Source organism: Barbus barbus (genome assembly GCF_936440315.1).
Source record: "Barbus barbus genome assembly, chromosome: 18".
NCBI classification, from domain to species: Eukaryota; Metazoa; Chordata; class Actinopteri; order Cypriniformes; family Cyprinidae; genus Barbus; species Barbus barbus.
The window spans coordinates 10,609,778-10,634,023 of record NC_136746.1 but is presented as its reverse complement, the minus strand read 5'-3'; the positions used below and the strand labels follow the sequence as shown (position 1 = coordinate 10,634,023).

At 36.2% G+C, this 24,246-nt stretch overlaps 2 protein-coding genes across 5 annotated transcripts in view; one reads left to right on the top strand and one right to left on the bottom strand.

Annotated features, from left to right (window-relative positions):
* Positions 1 to 17,175, bottom strand: part of LOC306884631 (methylcytosine dioxygenase TET1-like) — a 44,609-nt gene extending 27,434 nt beyond the window's left edge. The window contains exons 1-2 of the mRNA XM_079440679.1: positions 16,764 to 17,175; positions 13,979 to 15,520 (exon numbers count right to left, since the gene is read on the bottom strand). Of these exons, the coding sequence (XP_079296805.1) occupies positions 13,979 to 15,349 (1,371 nt within the window). The 5' untranslated portion in view covers positions 15,350 to 15,520; positions 16,764 to 17,175. The remainder of the gene's footprint in view (positions 1 to 13,978; positions 15,521 to 16,763) is intronic.
* On the top strand, positions 533 to 24,231 carry LOC306884632 (solute carrier family 25 member 16-like). Of its 4 annotated transcripts, none has more exons than XM_079440682.1 (10): positions 533 to 659; positions 19,021 to 19,163; positions 20,137 to 20,229; positions 20,340 to 20,473; positions 21,112 to 21,175; positions 21,267 to 21,388; positions 21,466 to 21,532; positions 21,640 to 21,802; positions 21,972 to 22,040; positions 22,524 to 24,231. In XM_079440682.1, exons 2-10 carry the CDS (start codon positions 19,067 to 19,069, stop codon positions 22,678 to 22,680), a joined length of 966 nt encoding a protein of 321 aa, XP_079296808.1. In that variant the 5' UTR covers positions 533 to 659; positions 19,021 to 19,066; the 3' UTR covers positions 22,681 to 24,231. The 4 variants fall into 4 exon arrangements, with proteins under 4 accessions (XP_079296808.1, XP_079296806.1, XP_079296809.1 ...); XM_079440680.1 differs by lacking the exon at positions 533 to 659 and adding an exon at positions 18,279 to 18,377; XM_079440683.1 differs by lacking the exon at positions 533 to 659 and adding an exon at positions 18,293 to 18,377 and having other exon boundaries at positions 21,972 to 22,009; positions 22,524 to 22,805.
* Positions 24,232 to 24,246: the final 15 nt, after the last annotated feature.

Here is a 24,246-nt window from a genome sequence, read left to right as displayed (position 1 = left end):
TACAGAAGAGTCAAGTTTTAAATAGGAAAAATAGTGCGAGAAAGTGTTTTCTCTTAAGTTCACAGTGGTCAAGCAAAAGCTTAATTCTCGGCATTAAATTAGTAAACTTGTTTCTAATGCTGCCCTCAAATAATGCAAAGTGTTATGCATTTCTGCATACACAACAACTATGCAAATATGCATCAAAACATCTCAGAGCGGACAGTTTTGCTCGAGAGTTCCTCTATCAGGAGGGAAGTGTGTGTGAACACAGGAAGACTAACTGGTGGTTTGCTCTGCATTCAGATAACAAGGAAAAAACAGAGGGAAAGCCAACAAAGTCCATCAAGGACAATTCAACGGATGGACCTGGCTTCTGCAATTACAAATATAACTAAAAGGCAGTTGCCTGATCACCATGTTTGTTCTTGTTTCATGACTTTATTTAAACTATGATGATTCATATCACACACTAAAACCTGTTCAGCTCTTGGAGAAGGATTAACTTGAGTGAATAGTGTAAGAACACCTGGGACTCCTCAAAAGAAACTGAACGATTCAATCCATTGGCTTGCTCGGAGGGCTGACATTGAAATTTAAATCACTATTCAACTTTAAAGTCGTGAGGACTGTGAAGAAATTTTCCAGTACTACCATACTCCTCCATGGCAACTAATGTGGTAGTGTAAAACCCTTCAAGACTTCCTATTTTCAGTGCTGACAGACATGAATCTTATGCTTGCTTGGATGTGATGAAATATTTTGAGATGAGACATGCTGAATGCTGTATAATCTGGACTGTGTGTTGCTCTTGAACAACTTTCTCCATGTTTGGACTACCTTATAAAGTAGTCTAGTTACAATGGAAGCCCATTTTCACTCATTTATATTTCGCAAGGTGACCTTATAGCTTTGAACTGCTATATGTAATAAATTCAAATTGGGAGATATAAAAGCTCAATTACAGGAAAATGCAAGATGTCTTGCACCATTAATTTTTATCTTGCAACAGTAAGTTTTTTTGGAATTGCAATTTCATATCTCACAATGTACCTTTGTATTTTGCAACACGACAATGTATCTTATAATTGCAAATTTATGCATCATAATGTGACTATCTTAGCAGCGTCTTGTGATTTTAACTTCTGATTGTCGCAATGTGACTTTGTCTCACAATTTTGACTGTAGGGTACAACGGGGCTAAAGGCACCCCGGGGGTAAAAGGTGCCTTTGATATTATTTTCATCTCAACCACTAGATGGCACAAAAACGTGGCGTAGCACTTTCCAAAACATTCGCTTTTCAAGATGCACGTGTATATTTGTCTGATCCAAATTGTGCTTACTTTATCTAATATTTTATGTTTTTAAAAATGTTGTAGATTTAAGTAGAAAAATGAGAATCGCTAAAATGAATGCATATATTTTGAGACAAAGATGATTTTCAGTTTTGTTTAAGATAATTAAAGCAACAGTGTTTAAATAACGAAAGAATATGTTAAATATTGAGGGAATGAAGCGCCCTTGCTGTTGGGGCTAAAGATACAGTAATTAACATGCAAACATCATATGATATGTTGGGTGTCCATATTAGAGATAATCACCATGTTTAGAATGAAACCATCATATTTAAAAACATGATAATAATCATATCATATAATAAAATAGCATTTGTTGTTACTACTGTAAATATATATTCAATTATTATTGGATCTGCTTCCATACTTTCAGAATCTTAACTTATTAAAATGATTTTCTGTACTTTAAAATATATTTTTTTATATTAACATTTAAATGACAGTATATTTATTGAACAATTAATTATTTTACTTTTCAAAATAAGCAGAAAATAGCAAACTTTGCTAAAGTGATTGTTTTGAACAAGTATTAACTTAAAAACATTATTTTAGCTGAAGTATTTGTATCAATACAGTGTGCCTTTAACCTGTGTGGGGGGTAAAAGCCCCCCCCCCCCCCCATGCCACCTCATACATTTATAAGATTTTTAAACAAAATAAACAACTTGAATGATTTATTTTCACACTAAATGTGTAAATATATATATATATATATTTACACAATTATCCATTTTAGGCGCAGTGAATAGCACATTTTTTCTTAAGGGGCCTTTAGCCCTGTTGTACTCTATATGTCAGATAGTTAAGAAATAAGTTTGCAATTTTGACATTTTCTTTATTATTTTAACTTTTACTGTCTCTCAACTACATTTAGACAGTCATAAATGTGATATATAGTCACATTATGCATTTAAGCAACAAGAGGAATAAAAAAAGCTAATTTTGGGATAACGTTACTTTAATGTTGCCATACTATTATAATTAGTATTTTTACTCTTAACAGGTTTCCACAAGTTATAGTGTAATACCAATCATTCATAATTGATATTTGATATCCACTTTGATATTTTGGTTCATCCTATGTAGCACCAAATGCAGCCTGCCTGGTAAAATAAATACACTAAAGAGAAGCACTTATCTTTTTTTTAATCGTTTGTAAACTGATGTGCACTCAGATGTATACAGCCCAAATAAACTGAAAATGCCATGATGCATCACCTTGTGCACAGAGGTGGCTAATGGTGTCAGATGTTGCTCTGTTGTTTGAGGGTGTGATGGAAGCATTACAAGGCGTTGAGGAAGCTCAGAGATCATATCACACTGGTCAGGGAGAGAGAGCTGATGCAGAGGCATTCACTCATACTGACATTTCACGATTCCTTTGCTCACTTTCTTACACTTCAGCCTCCTACCAGCTGTACTTGCTTGCCTGGCTCACCAACACTCTCACCAGGTCCTGCCAATAATCCTACACGGGCACAGCATTACAGCCCCTGCCCACAGGCTCCAGGAAAAACTTCTCTGGAGATTTAACTACATGAATATAACATTAACATCATCCTACCTTATTCTAAACAGTTCCAGATCCAAAATCTCACTGCATGAGCCATGTTTCAAAACACAGCTGTGATCACACGGTTGAATTTTATACACACCAAGTAAGCAGTAAGCACACAGAGTATATTGAATTAAAAATATATATATAATTTAGATGTTATGCTACTGTTATTTTTGATGTGCTACTACATCTTAAAGATTTTACTACAGTTGTAATTTAATTTGTGAATTAAGAGTTGATGACTGGTGGGAGAAGACCAATTTACTTGCTGAAATGAACAATACAAAAATAAAAGAATGATAAAAACAATAGACATGGACCATCTTCTGTTGTCAAACTTGGTATAATGAAGAAAATACAACTTTTGATTTAAAAATGTCACCAAAACAGAACTAACTAAAAACAATGAAACGGAAAAAGGAGAGCTAAATGGATTCCGTATGTTGGTAGGATTAAACTGGTATATCAATGACCTACCACTTATACCAAAAGATGCCAAATGCACTACCTGCAGTGTTTTCCTTGGGCTGCTGAAACCCACATTTGTTTTGTGCATCCCAAGTTGGAGTCTCGACTCAAGGTCCTTTCCCATTGCCCTCTCTCTCTTCCCATTGCTTCCTGTCTCCTCTACTACCATCAACTACACTGTAAAATATGATGCTACATTTAAACATGTTCATATTATAGCTGCAGTTCTAAATTTTGTTGGTTAAACATTATACAAAATCAATTTTTAAGCAAGTACATAACCAGCCAGTGTGCCATCTCCTTACCATAGCCCGATTCACAACGGTTAGCTTATAACGTTTTTTAATTTCAGTGGTATTGGTAGGAATTTGCGGGAAATTCGAGCATGCTGCCGCATCATTTACGTCTGTAAGCATAAAGAAGTTATCCCAGCTAGTAGATTATATCGCATGTGAGGATCCTGCAGGTGGTGGATCGTTTAGCCTCCTTCTCACAGCAGCTGGAATAATTCAATTTATCATTTTAATGGCGGATTGTAATCCAAAAAGGTTTATGTGTTTATTAAACTCGAGTGACTGAAATTAGATTACATTCCAGTTTTAAATGTGAAGTCAAGTCAAGTCAAAGTCAAGTCTGCTTTATTGTCAATTCTTCCACATGTACAGCACATACATACAGAGAATTGAATTTGCGTTACTCTCAGACCCTTGGTGTAAACAGTTAACATTAAACACGTTCAAATACAGATAATACGGTTTAAACATATGTACATACAACTCTATAGCTATACAAGTAAGGACATTGTAGAAAAAAAAAAAAAGAAATAGATAAAGTGGCATAAGGCGCTTGGCAGATGTGCAAACCAGTTAAATAAAAACAAAACTGTGCAGATATATTTGTAGTGCAAAAAGAGCTTATCAATCTGAGAACATTGTAGAAAAATTAAAATAAAAAAAAAGCGCAGATTCATGTGCATCTGATCACAGAGAGCCTACGTGGGATTAGACATATGTATTTTAAAGAGAACAAGTTCTGAGGAAGACTAATTCGCTTTTTTTGTTAAAAGAATTTATAAGAAATTCGAATGTTATGACAATTAGAGATTAGACTGTATTAGAATATACAGAAATTTAAATCTACATGTTACGCTAATACACACTACATACACTTTGTTAACATGAACAATTTGAAAACAAAGTATAACAATAATAATTTGCATGGTTTGATGTGATATGAGCTAACAGGTTGTTAGATAATCACCATTGTAGCGTGATTTATTGTAATGGTTTTTTCCTCAGTTGGTCAGAACAAAAGTGTCGGTCTTGTTACTTACTCGTTCAGATGACAATATCCAGTGATTATTATTTGAGTCACACTTCCAAGATATAGGCTAGAATCTGTGATTCCAAAGTACAGTGAATATCCACACATGCCACACATACTCCTCAAAACCAGAATAGCAGCGAGTTCACCACCTCGAGTTCATTAAATCCCCCAAAAATGAGAGAAAATCATTGGTGCCACACCTCTTCCTATTCCTGGGTAAGGATGTTATGTCTATTTACTCCACTCATCTGTAGTAAAATCACTGTAATGCATGATCTGGCTTATTGCTTTAAAAAAGCCTATTCGTTTTATTAAATGCTTAACAATCCACATTGTAATAATGTCTTGAGGCATAAGTGTGAGTGCTGGGTATTTTCTTCTGAAGTCCTTTATTAAACGATTAAGTGCCAGTCATACGTGGCACAGATTCTCTCTCTAGTGATAAAACAGAAAATTAATAAAAGAATAACAGCTTTTTTGATAATCAATGTGCCAGTCTATTAGACATGTTTGTTTTGTTTTTCATGATCACAAAAAACACAAAGTGTTAAAGTCAGAGGTTTTGCTGCCCAAACTGTTGAGATGATGACTAATCTGAGACACTGCTAAAAAATAAATTCAGTACTCACATCTGAACATTTAAAAGGCTGTAAAAACATAAAATATGTGTGCACCTCTGATGATGCCTTAATAGCCCATGTCTTTATAGATATGACTGTGATTGGAGATTAGGAGGATTTAACATTAAATGTTGACAGTAACCATTCATGATACATCATGAACCAGAGGCTCACTGAAAATATCAGAGGCCAAATGATCAGATGCTCTTGACTTAGATGTCAAGGTGATACACGCGGAGATCATAGAAACCATATCAGCTCAGCTCAGCTCAGCGGTTAATCAAGTAGTATTTGGCAAGTGCTCTGGAAAAGCAATGAAAGACTTACTCATCATAGATAAAAAAGACCAACTAGAATAAGACTCAATAGAAAAATCAAATTGCCAAACAGGTTTTGTATGAACATCCGAAGTGAAACCTCTGAAAGTCATCAACTGTCATTCTTCTACTGATTGGTTCCTAATTAGAAGCCCTGGTGATGTGAGATCGTTAAAATTTTTATGCAATTTCTTGTTTCCCACTGGGGAACTTACTTCTAATTGATTAGCCCATGCTAATCACACATGCTACTCAAGTTCCTACACATCCTTTGTGAAATATTGTGCACCAAATTTTTTATAATTTTTATAAATTATTTAAAAAAAAATTAAACTACTGTATGTTTAATTGTAAAAGGGTAAAATGTTATTATTCACTTAGACGTCATAAAAGGAACATTCATGAAGCTGTCTAAAGATATTTATCCTAACCATAGTGGGGGATAATACTAGACTTTGATAGTAAAATGATAAGTAAAATGCAAAAAACAAAGTCTCCTTAATTCTGAAATAAATCACACTAAGGAGATGCACACATCTAGACACAAAAGAGTCTCCAAAGGAAGCTACCTGTAAATGCATTTTTAAAAATACAGTTTTTGTACCATTACTTTGAAAAGTCTTGGTTCAAAATGTTAAATTAAAATGGTCTATAAAATATGTAATATTTTACTAGCTTTGGTCTTCAGAGATGTTTCTTTGTGCAGTGCTTTAGCTTCAGAGCAAAAATGAGACATCTGTTTTATACCTTTCGTTCACTTGACTCACATTGGATATTCTGGATAGATCGAGCCCACTGAGAGTGGCCCAGTCATTTTCTTCGTTCTGTGTTGATTGTGAGATCTGGCAATCTCAACTGTGCAAATGGTCATATGGTATGTCAATCCTGAGCTCCATCATGTAGAATTCGCTGACACTCTCATTAGCTTTGCTCCACACACAGACAAGATTTCTGTGGTACATCACTTCAGACTAATGCACTAATGCGATCCAAAAAATTAAGTTTGAAGTTTTCTTTCTATCAGCAATTCAGCACTGGGGTATTAGATATTAATTACGTGATGTTCACCCCAACTGATTTGCTGTAAGGTGAATGAGTGCTGTTCATTCAGCTCACGGCCAAAGCAACCAGTTGGCAGAGTCTACTGCTTAGATTTAAAAGCCATCAATTCAAGCCGTTTCTTTTCCTTCGCACTGCAGCCAAGAAAAAATGAAGATCTTAAAATAGAAAGATTATGTCTCACAAAACGAGGGAGACAAATTTAGTCATTTCTAAAAGTGACAGGGCATGTTATGATGTTATAATAATTGCTATATCATTGCTTTTCAATGTTTGGTGGATTTGACAACAAGCCAACGAAACAAAAAAAAAAGTTACACGGAGGTCCTAGTAATTTAATCAATGCATAGCCAATTAAATCAGAACATTAGGACACGGAAGTAGTAAAAAACATCTGGCGTTCAGTACAGATCATCGGTGAACTAGACTAGCAATATAAAGCATTTGTTGTAGACCACAGCTTTAAAATTGAAGAACTTGGTTACCATCTTGATAAACCTACTCAATCCAAATAAACACTTCCTGGAGAAGAGAAAGTCGTCATGGTTTTCTGAGAAACTAGGTAGCGCTTTCCCAGTCAGGGTAATATATATTGTTTGCCTGTAACACAAAGCAGAGCCCAGGGGAGGATGGGCTGCTGTATCTACCTTTGGGATGGTAGAAACAAACCCTCCAGCTACAAAAAAACCCATGATTTATAACCCTCCGATCTGCGTTTAGTAATACCCCAACTAGTGCTGCAGTCCAAACACTTCTTGAGAGTAAATCAGTACATAAATTGAAGCCACTGTTTTCTGAAGCGTTACTTCAGCATCCTGCCTGGCTTCGGCTCACTGTCAGATGTGATTAAAACCAGACCTGACTGAATCAACAGCCCTCTTACCCTTCGTTTTCCCCTGATTTCCGTATTCCTCGCCTGTGCCAAGCCAAGGAGCCCCCGGTACCATTCACAAGCACACGGCAGTAACTCCGTCTCTGAGGCATGGCAAAAAACGGCAAGCAATCATAGATGAAACTTTCTGAACCGAAAGCTCATGGGGTGTCGCCGGTGTAGCTAGGAGCTACACAGCTGGATGGCAGATGTGAACACTCAGCAAAATTTGTTTTGTTTTTGTGTGAATATACTTTATAATTAGGAATGGAACAAACATGATCACAAAGGCCTGGTGATGTTAAAACGAACATACATGAAGTAACTGAGATTTCATCTAAATCACAAACCCAGCATAGTTCATCCCTTAGCAAAAGCTACACTCGGAAAAGTAAATAAAACACACATCACTTATAATTGTTATGACTATTTTACAGAGATGAAGGAGACGTGTTGCGGCACAGGCTGAGAGACGGTATGTGATCGCTTTTAGCCCAGGGGTCATGCTGTTGAATAACACTAATTAAAAGAAAGACGTAGCAAAAACACAAAGCGGATTACGTAAAAGTGACAACTGATCCCTCATACTGGATCACAAATACCCCAGCATGTTGATATCTTTAAGTAATTATCAGTATGATAGATAAACGTCTTGTTTACAAGTCAGAGCACATGTAAGTCTTACCCATACACGCTATCAGGATCATCTGGTCCAGTTTGGCAGCACCACTGTTTCGTGCTTGTTAACATTTGACCTGATATAGTAGGTGCGGACGCAGGCTGATCCTGATCTTCTTGTCAGGACAGCCTCTTTATTCCACATACACCCAAACAGACTTGATTTAACCTGCTCAGGAGGGAATGGAACAATATGTGATAAAACAGAACAAACCTCAAAACTAACTATTTTAAAATCTCTTTTGTAGTCCAAAAAATACAACTGATTTGAGAAAAATAAAACTTATATTCTAATAAATAAATAAAACTAATTAAAAAAATACCTTATTGATGATGATTCTAGTTTAAAGGGGTCATCGGATGCAAAATTCACTTTACAAGTTTTTTTTTTTAAATCCCCCCTCAAATCAGGCTGTTCTGAGGTTCCTGTCAGAATGACGTAGTTCTGTACAGTCCGCTCCCATGAGAGTTGATTGACAAGACCATCTTACCTTAGACCCGCCCTGAGTGGGCTGAGTGCTGTCCGCCATTATGTCAGTGAATCTTTGAACACATTGACTGTGTGTGTCTACAACAGCAAGTTATACGCTTGTATATCTTTGAATATTCATTGATTATTATGGCTGATGCGTCAATGTATCTGGAGCGGTCGAATAGGGAATCTACACACATCTATGGTCTGCTCGTCACTCCCCGGAAGAGAGGGGCGGAGTCAGCAGAACTCATTAGCATTTAAAAGCAACATGGACTGTTTAAAGAACAGCTTGCTGAAAACAGAGCTGATTTTGACAGGGTAAAGAAGGTGTTTTTTACACTATCATTGAGATACTACCATGCTTTAAAATTTTAACCAAAGTATGTTATAGACTTTTCATTAAGACCCTAAAGAATCATATCAACTTGTGTGAAATGGGCATCCGATGGCCCCTTTAAGGGCCAGATTTACTAAACAGGGCAAATTAGCGTTAGAGCGCAATTCCATAAAAGCGCCAAAAGGAGGGGAAAATTCTGTTTGTGATTTACTGAAATGCGCACATTAAAGAAGACAGATGCAGCCAGATAATTTCCATAATGACCAGCGCAAATTACTGGCTGCTTTAAGACATGCTTTTTTTTGGCCGTTAAATAATGGCGCAAATATTAGTAGATCGCGTTGTACCTGTATTGGACGTAACGTTACCCTAAACTCCAGTGTGAAGGTGCACACCTTTTGTCTCAGACACGCAAAGAGAAAGAGAGAGAGAATTGACCGTTTGCAAAGAGCTTGATTGACAGGTGATCTGACCAATCAGAACGTGTATATTACGTGCCACCGCTGCTATCCGCCATCTTGCCCTACAGCTACACCCAGCTGTATCACAGCTGTATCACATCTAGCCTTAAATCAGACAGGAGAGTAGATTAACTTCGGTGAACTTAAACTTGAAAAATGGGGTGTTCCTCGGTTGAAATAAAATACTTTTCTTCATGTTCATTTCGTTGTTTAAGTAAAAGACGATCGGTTCACGTGTTTGAGGCAAAACAGTGATCTGTCACGACACATGAAAGAGTCACAAAACGGAATTTATTGTTTGAATTTCTTTAAAAATGACAGTTTAAAAGCTGAGGGTCCTGAGACCTTGTTTCATATCAGAAGTAACCTGCTCGGTCTTCTCTGTCGGTGTGTGGTCGGTTTCCTCTTTGCTCTGCGATGTATTTTTCACTGCGTGAGAACACGTGTAGTGTGAGAGCGGCATTGTTTGTTGATCATAGCAACAGTAACTAAGGGTCGCGAGTTTTGCGAACGGTCAATTGACGCGCTACATGTGAACGATATTCTTTGCTGTATTTTCCTGTCAAAATAACAGTGTTCATTTGGATTTCTTCAGCTTTTAAGAACTGCCGGGTTCTCCGGTTCTCATTGGCTGGCGCTCACCTATTATCGTCCCTGTTTTGATTTCAGCAAATCAGTTCGAGTGAACACATCCGATTAGGGATGCAATGATTCACTCAACTCATGATTCGATTCACGATTTTGATTTCACGTTTAGATTCGATTCACGATTTTGTATTTTTTTTTTTACAAAATGAGATTTAAGACCACTTATAAATTAAATGTGTCTTTTATTATTGCTTGGACAAAATGCTGCACGTTTCTTTGTGAAATTTAAATAACACTACAATAATATGCTAATATAGCACTTGCATATTATTGCTCTTTTGTTGGTTTTGATTGCTCATTTGTAAGTCGCTTTGGATAAAAGCGTCTGCTAAATAACAAAATGTAAATATAATGTAAAATGTAAATAACAAAACTAAATTGAAATTTTAAAATGAGCTCCAAATCAAATAAATAAGTAACAAATCAAATAAATCTCTTAATATAAACAAAGTAAAGCTTTGTCTGTGCTCTTTCCATTTAAAATTAGAGGCAACCACTGCATTTTAATCATGATCCAAACAAAGATGCTGCATACATACAACATGAGCAGTTTTTAATCTAAATTAGATTGTATAATTTTGAAATTTAAAGCAAAAACATATTGGTCCGACTTCAGTTTTGTGAAACTATCAAAAAATATATAAAAAATATCTGCATGAAATGAAACAGCAGATGAGCTGAATGAGAAGTATATTCAACCGGCTCGCGATTAATCGTTACATCCCTTCATCTGATTAATATTCATTGATCCAGCAGCTCGTTAATCCTTAGTGCATTTTATATTGTTGTCATTAGTAGAATTTGTTTTATTATTATCATCGTCATCTTATCAGTTCGTTTTTTCCCCCATTTTTTTTTAAACACTAAATGACCAAAAAAGCACCACCACCAGTCCTTAGTCAGTTAAAATGACTAATATGCATTCATTTATGGTTGCCAAATTTAAATTCTAATAACTAAAGTTCTATCATTAAATATTATAATGTATTATAATGCTTGAACTACTGATGTTAAGAGTGTACTTTAAAATTTTACAAACATACACACACACAATATAGTATACACACACACACACACATAGCATGAAATATATAACTGAAATGAATATTTCGTAACCTTCTACATTTCCTCTTGCACTCATTTTCACTTTACCTATCATGTGACACCCATTACAGACAGATGGATGCACAAACAACCCCCCTCTTATGTAGTTAATTACATAATTACAGATGGCCTTCCCCATCAACCCTTTATAGATAAAGAAACACAAACCAAGTGCAACAGACATTCAGCCCTCAGACCACCCACTCACATCCAGACACTGATGACAACCTGACTAAAGTCTGACTATAACTATAGCAGATGTGACCCTGGCTGAACGCTGGCCTAAATTTTAGGGAAATGACTGATACATTTATGAACCTCAATCTGGTGTAATCCTGTCATCATCCCTGTTCGCTGACAGACAACTACTAACAGACAGATGTTGGAGGACAGGCTCAAACACTCATAAGTGACAGTAATGATTATATAATATATAATTACTGAGAGTGAACTAATTGTGTTATTTAACTTTCTTCCAAGTTCAAAACAAGCAACTATTTGCATAAATGTCAAAAAGTTGTGATTGCTTACAATGTCATATACAGCGGACAATGCATTCAAGCTATAGCCCATATCAAATTTGACAAGGTCTAAAAATACTACTACAATACGTAAAGTTGTATAATCGGTGCTTAATCAGAAACAGCAATCCTGTTTCTAACAAAGACTAAATAAACAGCTAGTTCCATCTCAATCAGCACAATGACATAGTGACAACACTTCTCGTTGCCTCAATTACACATGCAAATAGACAAACTGTTAAACTACTGACTCAAACACACAAGTAAATGGAGGACACACTGTAACATGGAGACTTAATATCTGCATTGCCATTCATTCTCTCTCACTCACAAACTTGCACACACATAGACACATAAGCCACGTGCAATGCTCATGGCAAATCATGTGATGGGTTATGCCTGAAAACAGTGCTCATCTATTTCTTTCATATCTTCTCAAGCCAATGCAGCAGACACTAATAACAAAGTATGATCAGCAACTACAATTCAGAAATCAACAAAATGTCTAAATCTGGTTCAATGCCTTCATTAAAACCTCTCCAGCCTAATGCCATTATTAAATTGGTTATACCATTTTTTAATGCAATGTCCACTTATCCACTATTTTTTAACTTCAGAGCGGGTGTAGCTATTTTTTATTTTGAATGTGCAACACTTCCACTGTCAGCCACTTGCAGTTATTTTATGCTGCTTGATACTGCATATTGGTATTTGTTACCATATTTTAATTATTGTAATACCATTTACTGCACTTTATTGTTTTTCTGGTTATCTGCCTATTGCGTTTTCTTATTACCTCTGCCTGCAATTGGGTGGATGTTTTGCATCTCCCAATATACATCACTGATGTGTTAACTGATGCATTTATCGATGTAATATCACAAAGCTTCAAAATTAATTCTAATAAAGGATTTTTGTGAACTTGAACTCTAAAGATCAAGAAAATGTTGATTCCTTATGGTATGACCCTTTCAATTGTTGTAACTGGTAGGGCTGTGTATTGGCAAGAATCTGGCGATACGATACGTATCACGATACAGGGGTTGTGATACGATATACTGCGATACTGTAAGCAAGGCGATATATTGGGATATTTCTTATTTTAGGAATAGGATATATATTTTTTAAGAAAGCTGTCACTAAGAACACAACACCATATGCAAACCTTAGCAAAAAATAAATAAATAAAAATAGTTTAACCAGAACACACTGCAGAACACACTGGGATCTGCATTTGCAATAATCAGTCCCTATAACATTCAACGTTATCGAACCACTTTTTGTGCAGTACGAGTAAAGGGGGAAATATTCAAGTGCTTGCATGATTCTTTAGTTAAATATATGTATAAAATGTATTTTATAAAAAGATAAAAATATATATTTATAGACTCTACTTTAAAGTTTCACAGTTTAAGTTTACAATTGTGACATACAATGTCAAAACATTTGATCTGAACAAAAAATTACATCTGGTTAATATCAATGAAAAATAAAGTGCTTGCAGGATTCCTAAAGAAAACTAAACAATTGTAAAACAATAAAATAAATACAGATGTTAAACTTTATCAGAACTTTTCAACTTGGATTTCACAGGTTTTTCAGTTTGTATTTATGTTCCGCGTGGAATCGCTGAGACTGCGCCCCAACTGCACAAACGCTCCCAACACGAGAGAAAGCTGCAGTTGCGCGGCGGGCGCCCGCTAGAGGCTCTTCAACCCGGGACGCGGCAGAACCGAGGTTGCGCTCGCGACGCAGTCCCGTGGCAGACATTACCACAAAAGCCCAAATGGCGCCACAATTCAGCTTTGTACATCGAAACGAGAACTGGAACAATTCTTTCATCCTCCATTACTGGCAGCGAACTATATTAACGCTAACATTATAGTGGAGTGCCCTGATGCTAGTATTTCCTGTCACTGTTTAAGTTCAGAGATGAAGACTGATATCTAGCGGTCGGGATATGAACTCAAAACTAAACAACTGCCATGAATCTTGTATGATTTTTATTTTTTTTAAATATCGATATTCCGTTTTGGAGAATCGACGATACAGTATCGCCAAACAAAATATCGCGATACTCACGTGTATCGATATTTTCTTACACCCCTAGTAACTGGACATCTTTGATTTGACTTTAATTCAAAATGTAAAATTTAGGTCAAGCGACAGATCAAAAAGTTGAAGAGTTAAGTGCCTTACCTCTCCCGTACAGATCATGTGGGGCTTTTTCCTCAGCTCAACACATTTCCTGAGCTTACAGATCTGATAGCCCGTTTTTCGGTTCTGGCAACTCCTGCATTCCCCGCAGTTGATCTTGCGCATGCAGGGTGTGCAAACACCGCAGTGAATTCTCTTTTTCTTGTCTCTCCTCCCTTGAACTTGAAGTAAACGCAGTTGAATATCCTCAACTTGGAGAGGAGGGTTTCCTGACAGAACCGACTCTGAGTCGCTGTCAAACGAGGACTGGGTGCTTTCTGTGCTATTGGAGAGCGACGCCGTCGCCTGAGGCCCACGGCCCATTTCACAAAGAGTGCTGTTGTAAATGGTCATGCTCAGCGAGAGGAGAGAAAGCGCTCCTTCTTTCTTCATCGACATTTCAGCATCGTCAATTTCATCTTTGGTGTCCACGTCTGCAGTGCTTTCAAACTCATTTTTTTCCTTCTGGGGAGCATTTGCAATGTTTTTAAGTGCTGGTGATTCATTGGAGGACTGACACACTTGGGAGGCTACGGTCTCACCTGCTTCCATAGAGTTTTCTGGAGTGGTTTGACAAGAATCGTCGGGAACATTTATGTGTGGAACAATGCGTTGAACTTCCTCAATTTGACCTGAAACATACTTATCTGATTGTGAAGGGGAGGGAGTTGTTGGGCCTGAGGTATTATTGTTGTAGGCAAAGTCCTCATTATTGATGGGGTCATGAGGGTCACGCTGATCAACAAACGCTGAGTTTGGCTGCTCACTAGGAGAAGAGCAGCTTTCGTTTTGAATAGTTTCTGTGCCTGCTTTCACCGTCTCTTCCTCTCCCTTGTCAGTGTTGTGAACAACAGTCTCTCTGTGATCCTCCGCAGTTCGCTCTGAGCTTATGTTAACGCTCTGTCCCTCTCCAGTGGGAATTACAGCACCCTTTTGTTGTCCATCACCATTAGGATCATGAACTTCTGACCTTTTAGAATCAGCATCCTGTTCCCTGATCTCCAGACCTCCCTTTTTCTTTGTAACCACTCTCCTGTAGGACTCAACTTCCCTCGGACATGAGACACTATTGCGAGGCGACTTCCCTTTCCCATTACGTTTTGACAACAAGCCATTTTGGCTCAAAGAATCACGCGTGTGCCTGGATCCTTTAACAACGAGGACATTCTTGACTGTCCTCTTGCTGTGCTTGCTGACAGCACTCCTCTGGGCCGCCTTGGCTGCCTGTTTCTTGTCTATGGCCTTCTTGATCTCGCCATTGGCTTTGAGAAAGTCGATCGTTTGCCTCCTAGTCGTGGAAGTTTTCACCCTCCTAACATTTTGCTTTTTGGATGCACAAGATGACTTCTTGGGTGCTTTGGGAGTATGAGGCATAGCTGAAGCAAGTGAGGGTGAGGGACGAGGAGTTCAGGATAGCCGGCATGGGAAACAGTATAAAGATGACTCTGGGCAACAGTACTTTTCAGATCTTTCATGTAATGTTCCCTGTTTGGAGTAAGATCACATTGGCATATTTCCACTGATGACATATGGATGTATGGCTGCCTGTGGAAAGGACAATTCATTATTGAATTATGTAACATTATGTAGCATCTGATTATGTTTATTAAAGACCCCTTAAATCAAAATTGGGGTTTGTGGCTTGTGGTCCATAGTTGTAAGCTTTGAAGACATCTATATGTTAGTGTACTCCTAAAACTTGACAAAATTCACTTCTAGCAGACTGAGACATCTGTAGACTCATCGTACACTACACAGAGTTCTGCCTAATCAGATGCTCTCTAGAACAAGAATAAACACTTAAATTGTATCATTAACTTCAAGCGAATGAAGTGTAATGTGAACCGTATAGAGTAAACTAATCAACTAACAGATAATCATGATGTCTGACATATCACATAGTTTGATGGCTGTATGTGCAGGTGCAAAGTGTATTCCTCACTATTCCAAACTTTGTACAGTTTCTACCATAACTCCCCATGTAAAATACAGCACATATGTGAATATATTTCTGTCAGGAAAAAAGGAATAGTTGCAGATATTGTGAAATGTCGGTACACTAAAGGAAATATTATGCAGCCTTTAGGTACAATGCATTCAGCACATAAACACATTAGGGATAGTACTGCTAAAAAGACAAATCCTCATGCTTACAAAAAAAAAAATACCATGCTATTACATGGGTTTTCAAACAGTAGTGTTACCACAGCTTTTGGACAATGGCATGTTTCTTTTGAGAAGTACCATGCATAAATACAATGGTTTATGGCTATGGAAATCATTAAGTACCATGCCTCTTTCTATTATAGATGCTCAAACTTCCTATATTTACATGTGTATATGTGACTCTAAGTCTCCCTCAAGTGAAAAGTGTTTTAGCACATGTCATGAGTAAAATGTAAAATACAAATCAGGCAAGTGTGAGGTATGTTTGCTCTGACAAGTGGATCTAAAGACACTCACACAAGTTTGTACACGGACTCTGTCTCAAACCTAGTGAGCTCCCTACATACACAGCATTTTTGTGCGTCATAGGCGCGTGCAAAATTGCTAGTCACGCGCCTACGACGCCCAAACTGCTGTCTAAGTAGGGGACTAACTAGGTTTTGTGACACTCGCCGTGGTTGACTAATCGCTTAACGTTCTCACACGCTTATCTCTAACAGTTTCAGTTTCTATAAGCCGCTCTACTAACTTTCAAACATGATACGAAGCAAATAATCAAACACATCTGTTAGTTGCTGTATTGTTATGAACACTTTGAAGGGAGTTGAAATACTTTACATACCGGAGAGACAGATGCACTGTCTGAGGGCTAGCTAATAATATTCCCCGCCTGAACGACACGACCGATCCTTCAGCATTGCACTTCGATGGATCTTCCCTAGACAGGCGTGAATAACCCCTTCACAACATACCTTTGAGCTGTAACACTGACATGCTGCAACGGAGACTAAAGCACCTGATATAAAAGGCAAATCCTTCTAATGTCAATCCATTCACGGCAGCCCTCGACCTACACTCTCCAGTCAACTTCAGGATATTTAATGGACGTCGGCGTGAGCCGGCAGGAAAACCCGGACTGGATTGCTGTTCTCAGGATAGTCAATCTGTGCAGAAATCAGTATCATTTTTTTATGCAGCTAACTCCCTGCGTTTTGAGCTAGCTGCTAACACCCGTCTAAACGCGCGTGCCATGTACCACGACTTCAGATGACGTCAGTTACCAGTTATATACACATACCTCTCATAATTGTTTAATTATTATTGTTATAATGATAATTATTATACTTACTGTTATGAAATTTTACTACACAGACAAAAAGTCATATGAATAGAAAAACACAAAACAATTAAAATGATCATCATTGTTGTAACTACTACTATTATTATATATTATATTTATAATTATATATAAATTATATTTATTATTATTATACAGTAAATTATGGGGGGGGGGCACAATAGTTGCCTGGTGCATTTATGTACAGACAACTCAAACATTATCATTATTCTATTATGCAATTTTCTTATATAGAAAGTATTTTTTTAATCAAATGAACAGAAAACAAACAAACAACAATTAATATAATCAGCAAGGTTATTATTATTATTAATAATAATAAAATATGATGATAATAATAATAATAACATTATTGTTATGGTGAGGCAACTATTGTGCCTAATAATAATAATAATACGTTATTATTATTATCTGCTAAATGACTAAATTATTATACTATTATTATACTATACTATTATTATTATACTATATTATACTATACTATTATTATTATACTATTATTATGCAATTTTCTTATTTAGAAAGTAATTTAAAAAAAATCTAATGAACAGAAAACAAACAAACAACAATTAATATAATCAGTAAGGTTGTTATTATTATTAATTATTACAATAACATTATTGTTATGGTGAGGCAACTATTGTGCCTAATGATAATAATACTACATTATTATTATTATTATTATTATTATTATCTGCTAAATGACTAAATTATTATCATTATTATTATTATTATTATACTATTATGTCGTTTTCAAATATTTTCAAATATTTAAAAATATTGAATAATATACAATTAGATGAATGCAATCAACAACAACAATCAAATATTCATCATCATGATAAACGTAAATTCATTTTAATTCACATAACAATAAAAAAACACAGTATTGCCAAAACCACATGTAATATTTTACCATAATAAATTTGAAAATGCATGTAATGTGGATGAATGTTAAAAAAAATCTCACATGATATGCTGTGGTGCGCCGCGTTACGTGATAATTCTGCGACAGGATCAGTGAAGGACCCGATATGGACGTAACTGCCGACAAACACGTGAAAAAAATGTATTCCAGATCTATGATTTGTGTTTTATGTAAGTACACTTTTTAATGCAAAGAACTAACGTACATTATTCACGCTGACGTACATTATTCACGCAGCTCAGACGCAGTGTTTATAACAGGAAGAGCTGACAGCTTCAGGATCACACAGGTCCATATACAGTTGTGCAACCAATGACCTTGATTTTAGCCAGGATTTATTTGATCAGCTTCCAAGAATTCAGGTCAGAGCTGCTGAAAACTCTGTTTGTGAATGATGCAAATAGTTCAGTGTAAATTGCATGTGGAATGAAATCTGTAATATGAAAGGTTGACGCACGGAATAAACAGCAGTAACCAAGGTAACAACATCGCTGTTTCTATTGTAATATCCTTATCTTTGCGCACGTTACGAAATGTTATCACGTTTAGCTAAAGTTGCGAAAATTACGCACTAAAAACAAAGTAGCAAAAGTGCCATGTTTTTGAATACTTAAGTTGGATGGCACCTGTATATGATTGGGTTTGTCTTAATAGTTTAGTGAACTGAATCTGTCAACATTTCCCCAAACCTAGCACTCGTAAAGTAATACATTTACAACTGATTTGACTTTCCTCAGTGCATAGTCCAGCCCATGTCACCGATCAGTTGAGGCATAATAATACCAATGCACATGCTTGTTTACTCCATTCCAGAGTGTGCTGAAGACAAGACTGTACTGCAGTGCTGATAACAGCCATCATGACAACAGAGGCTGTGTCCTCAGGGACTCGGGCTCAGATCCCAGCTCCTGTCCAGAAAGACTACTACTACTGGTTACGCTCTTTCACAGCTGGAGGTGAAGTTTTAATCATATAATAAAGTATTTCTATACCACCACTCTTGGATATCTTGTAGCATGCAAGTATGCATACATTGATAGTATAGGTTGTAATATATATTTTTTCTTTATTGTTATTATTTTTCAATGAAGTGTGTTTGTATTGAATCTTTGACATAAAATGATTTATCGAAGCACATCCAAGATGTAGATGAATTTGTTTCTTCATCAGAACTGTACATCACTTGCTCACCAATGGATCCTCTGCAGTGAATGGGTGCCGTCAGAATAAGAGTCCAGACAGCTGATAAAAACATCACAATGATCCACACGACTAGAGTCCATCAGTTAACAACGTGTAAAGTGAAAAGCTGCATGTTTACAAGAAACAAATCTGTTTGAACTATCTTTTTTTTAACTGCAAACCATCACTTCTGGCGATAATCCATAATAACGCTTCCTATATCGCTTCCTATTGTGAAAAAGTCCATCCCCTGTTGTCCTGTTGAATCAAAATCCACCAACATATTTGTTTAGAACTTGATCTGTGCATATTTCTGTCCTGATTTAGACAAGGTGACTTTTTCACTGGAGAAAGCAATATGAAGAATACAGGACTCTTATTTTAGCCGAAAAGAATACTTTGAAGTTAAAAACATCTTAATGATGGATTTGTTTATTTACAAACATCTTTTTGCTTCACAAGATGTTTATGGAGTGCAGACGTGTGGATTATTGTGGTGTTTTTATCAGCTGTTTGGATTCTCATTTTGACGGCACCCATTCACTGCAGAGGATCCACTGGTGAGCAAATGATGTGATACTGAATTTCTCCAAATCTGTTCATCTCGGATGGGCCGAGGGTGAGTAAATGTTCAGCAAATCTAATAATGGTCACATGACATGCAGAGTGTTTTCTAATACGAGTTTTATTATGATTGTTTTTTACTGATCAAATATTAATCTGTTTTTATTATAATTTTATATTTAGGTGTTGCAGGATGCTGTGCCAAGTCCACCATAGCGCCTCTTGATAGAGTGAAAATTTTACTACAAGCTCAAAATCCTCATTACAAACACCTTGGTAAGTTAAATCCTAAATGTTTTCGATAGACCGATATTTTTGTGCAACTTGATTTTTAAAAGAACCATAAACCAAACGGTTGAACATGATGTTATCTTATGTGTTTTCAGGAGTGTTTGCCACACTTAAGGCAGTGCCAAAAAAAGAGGGTTTCCTTGGACTGTACAAAGGAAATGGAGCCATGATGATCAGGATTTTCCCATATGGAGCCATTCAGTTTATGGCTTTTGATCACTACAAAAAGGTTACTTTTGTTTCATAGTCATTATGTACTAATGCCAGTCTTGGGGAATAACAAACTAAACATAGTGACGTTCCTAACATAATTATATTTTTAGTACCGTGACAGTTATTCAGAATATCATAGCTTTTCCAGTACTACTTCTGCAGTTTTTGTCACATTGTATTCTACAAGTAGCCGTAAAAATAGGCAATAATCAAACACAATCTCCTAAACTGTCCTCTCAAGTGAAGTACTTGTTATTCATTTGAGGGATTTGGTTAATTCATTATTTATTTCATTGATTCAGTTCAAAAAAGGATTTATTTGACAAGTTAAGGTAGTTTGTGCGGGGCATTTTATTCTGTTATCAAAAACACTTTTCCTATTTTTTATTAGTTGTATTCATTGTAAATGTATCTCTACAGATGAGATTGGGCTTGATCAATACTACTCAATTATATTAAGTAAAATTAATAGTTTTATCTGATGGTTATGTATTTGAAATTACTGTATATGGTCTCCTTACAGCTTCAAACTACTTTTTGTCACTAGTTCCCTAACTTCAATGTTAACAATACAAAGTTTTGTACTAATGCCAAGTGAACACTCTGTTTAGATTATTTTACGCTTGCAGTAAGATATTTCTGATGTACTTTCAGTTCCTTAGCACACAACTTGGAATATCTGGGCATATTCATCGGCTCATGGCAGGATCTATGGCAGGTTTGTGATTGTTTTCCATGACTTTTTTCCTAGACCCTTGTAACTTCATGATAAGCGTTATGTCTTCATCTGCACTGTACTCTTTCTGCAGGGATGACTGCAGTTATTTGCACCTATCCACTCGATGTTATCCGAGCTCGCTTGGCGTTTCAAGTGACAGGAGAGCATCGCTACACTGGCATACGAAACGCCTTTCAGACTATTTACCTTAAGGTATGAAGACAGGAAAGAAGATTAATTGAGAAATTTTCTGTGCTTCCATTTTGCATGACAGTGTTTTATCTTTAAAGGAAGGAGGAATTTCTGGATTCTACCATGGTCTGACCCCTACAATAATTGGCATGGCTCCATATGCAGGTTATTTTCTTGTTTATTTGATGTAAATTATACAGTAGAATGTGTGAACCTGAAAATGTACTCACTTTAGCTCACGTCCTCATGTCACTGTTTTCTCTCTGTTCCAGGCTTTTCTTTTTTTACATTCGGTACATTGAAGACTCTGGGACTCACTCACTTCCCAGAGCTCCTAGGCAAGCCGTCTCTTGACAACCCTGATGTTCTAGTGCTGAAGACTCACGTCAATCTGATGTGTGGTGGAGTTGCTGGAGCAATTGCTCAAACTATATCGTATGTTTTTTTTTTTGTTTTTTTTTTAAATCCCTTGTTTATTAATTATTGTTTGTAGTACAACCATTATTTAGCTTTAAATTGAGGTAAATACTGAAAAGTTTGCTACATATATGCATTTTTATTTACTGTACATACATAGTACATTCTTTCTAATGTTTCTGCACAGATATCCACTAGATGTTGCCCGGAGGAGAATGCAGTTAGGTACGTCACTGCCTGATTTTGACAAATGTTGGTGAGTATTATATCATTTGGATGATTTTAAGTCTTTGTTCCCTCAATGATTTACACTGGTGAAAATGTTAAGTAAATTATAAGAAAAGTACTGCTTTGTTAATACTATAGGGATGTACAAGTATTAAAATCTGACTGATAATTATTTTCATATTATGGCAGATAACCTCTATAAATGTATCTATCTATATATACTGTACATACATATACAGTGTACAAACTACATGTCAAAAGTTTGGAATAATTAATATTTTTTTAAATAGTTTTTTTTTTTTTCTCATCAAAGATGCATTTATTTGATCAAAAATACAGTAAAACAATACTATTGAGAGAATTTAAAATAACTGTTTTGTATTTTAAAACATAATTTATTCCTGTGAGGCAAAGCATGTATAGCACTCTCCTCTGCATGTTAAACTCAAAATTCACAACAAGTTTTGTCTGTGATCACTGATATGTTTTCTACTTGATTTTTTTTGAGCAGCAGCCTCACAAAAACCCTCAAGTATGTGTACACCCAGTATGGTGTCAAGAAAGGACTGTATCGTGGCCTGTCCCTCAACTATGTCCGCTGTATACCGTCACAAGCCGTTGCCTTCACCACTTATGAGTTCATGAAGCAAGTTCTTCACCTAAACTAGAACAATCAGTGACTAAACCTTGAAGAAACGAGTTGAAATGACCCCCGGCTACATCACGGCAGACCTGTCTGCCGTTCCAGTGACCAGTCATCTGAAATCCAGTTCTTACAAAACACCCACACAAACGGCAAACCTGTGGCTTTGCACAGCCCAGCAACAATCACTATGGATACAGAGACAAAAGCTTGCCTTTCTGTTATGTGTGGATTAGAAACAACCGACACTGGAAATCCCATGGAAACCTGCGTCTGAAACTTGCTTGTAAGAAGCCATCTCATTTCAGATTGAACAATATGCCTTAATCTTTCACTCATATAAGCAAAACACAAAATCACAGTCGATTTTACCTATGTGGACCGTTTCTGTAGGTATATCTCAGTGCTTTTAACTATGATGCTGTCTTTTGTTTTATGTCAAAGATGGAAGTTGATTTTTCTTTGCTAAATTTCATTCATATGTAGCTTTATATTTCAGCAGATATAGTCTTGTTGACTGATATTTGTCTCTTTTAGTGATAAAGATGACTTTCCTCTGCAATTCAATAATATAGTGAATGGAAGAGTGTGTACATAATGTCTATGCAGTATTTAGTTTTGTTCGCATGCTGAAGTTACTGTGGCTCAAGTTTAATATCTGATTGATGACTTACAGCGCAGGTTAATTCACAATTTCCCTTTAGGAAGAAAGCAATCAAATGAGAATTTGTGTGGTGATTAATATATCACAGCTGATATGTATATGAATCTTAAAATATTGTTCACTGATTTGTGATGGGAGCTACATGAGTCTACATGAGAAAACTGACTTGCCTTTCCATATGCAAAGGATTTGTCAAAGACATGTTCTCATAAACAATTAATTCTGTCTTGCATCGTTTATGAATCTCATATTGGAGTAGCGCATGTCAAATACACTTTTACCGGTGCAGATTAAAATGAATTATTTTTAAATATATATAAAATTGAGTTTTTGTTTTGTTTTGTATTGTATGGAAATGTGCCTCGGTTACCTCTTTTTCCTCCTGTTGTAATTACTTGCTTTTTTGTTGTTGCCATGTGGTGGCAGTGTTGCAGTGAATCGAGTCCTTAAACCTCTTTAAATTTGACACTTCATGTACATGTTGATCGTTTAGCTGCATGTGTTTCCAAAGATGAAGATGAGTACATTCAACAGCGACTGATACAGTTTTATTACTGAGTGAATACATGAGTAGTGAAGGTCATGATTCATATATCACATTTCAGTTTTATTTGCACTAAATGCCATCGAGCTGAATCACTAGAATGGGAGGTTTGTCTTAAACTTATCTTTGATGATTCTTGAGAACTGTGGAGAAAGTTCATCTTGCTGCTTTGGATAAATCGCCTTTATTTGTGTTATATTGGCATAATGAATGGATATTATGTCAGCTTGAAATGGTTAATAGGCGTTGAACAACATGCCTGTTTTGTACATGTGATTATTCATTTGTATGTATGCTTGGATGATCATAAAATAAATGTAAATGTTAAACCAATATCTTTGGGAGTAAAAATAAAGGCTTTTTTTTTTTTTTTTCTTGTGCTA

Excerpts from the sequence above, each read along its gene's own strand:
- LOC306884632 (XM_079440682.1), top strand. The coding sequence starts at position 19,067 with ATGACAACAGAGGCTGTGTCCTCAGGGACTCGGGCTCAGATCCCAGCT. Across the intron at positions 20,230-20,339 it reads TCCTCATTACAAACACCTTG|GAGTGTTTGCCACACTTAAG; the intron begins GTAAGTTAAATC and ends ATGTGTTTTCAG. Across the intron at positions 22,041-22,523 it reads CCTGATTTTGACAAATGTTG|CAGCCTCACAAAAACCCTCA; the intron begins GTGAGTATTATA and ends TTTTTTGAGCAG.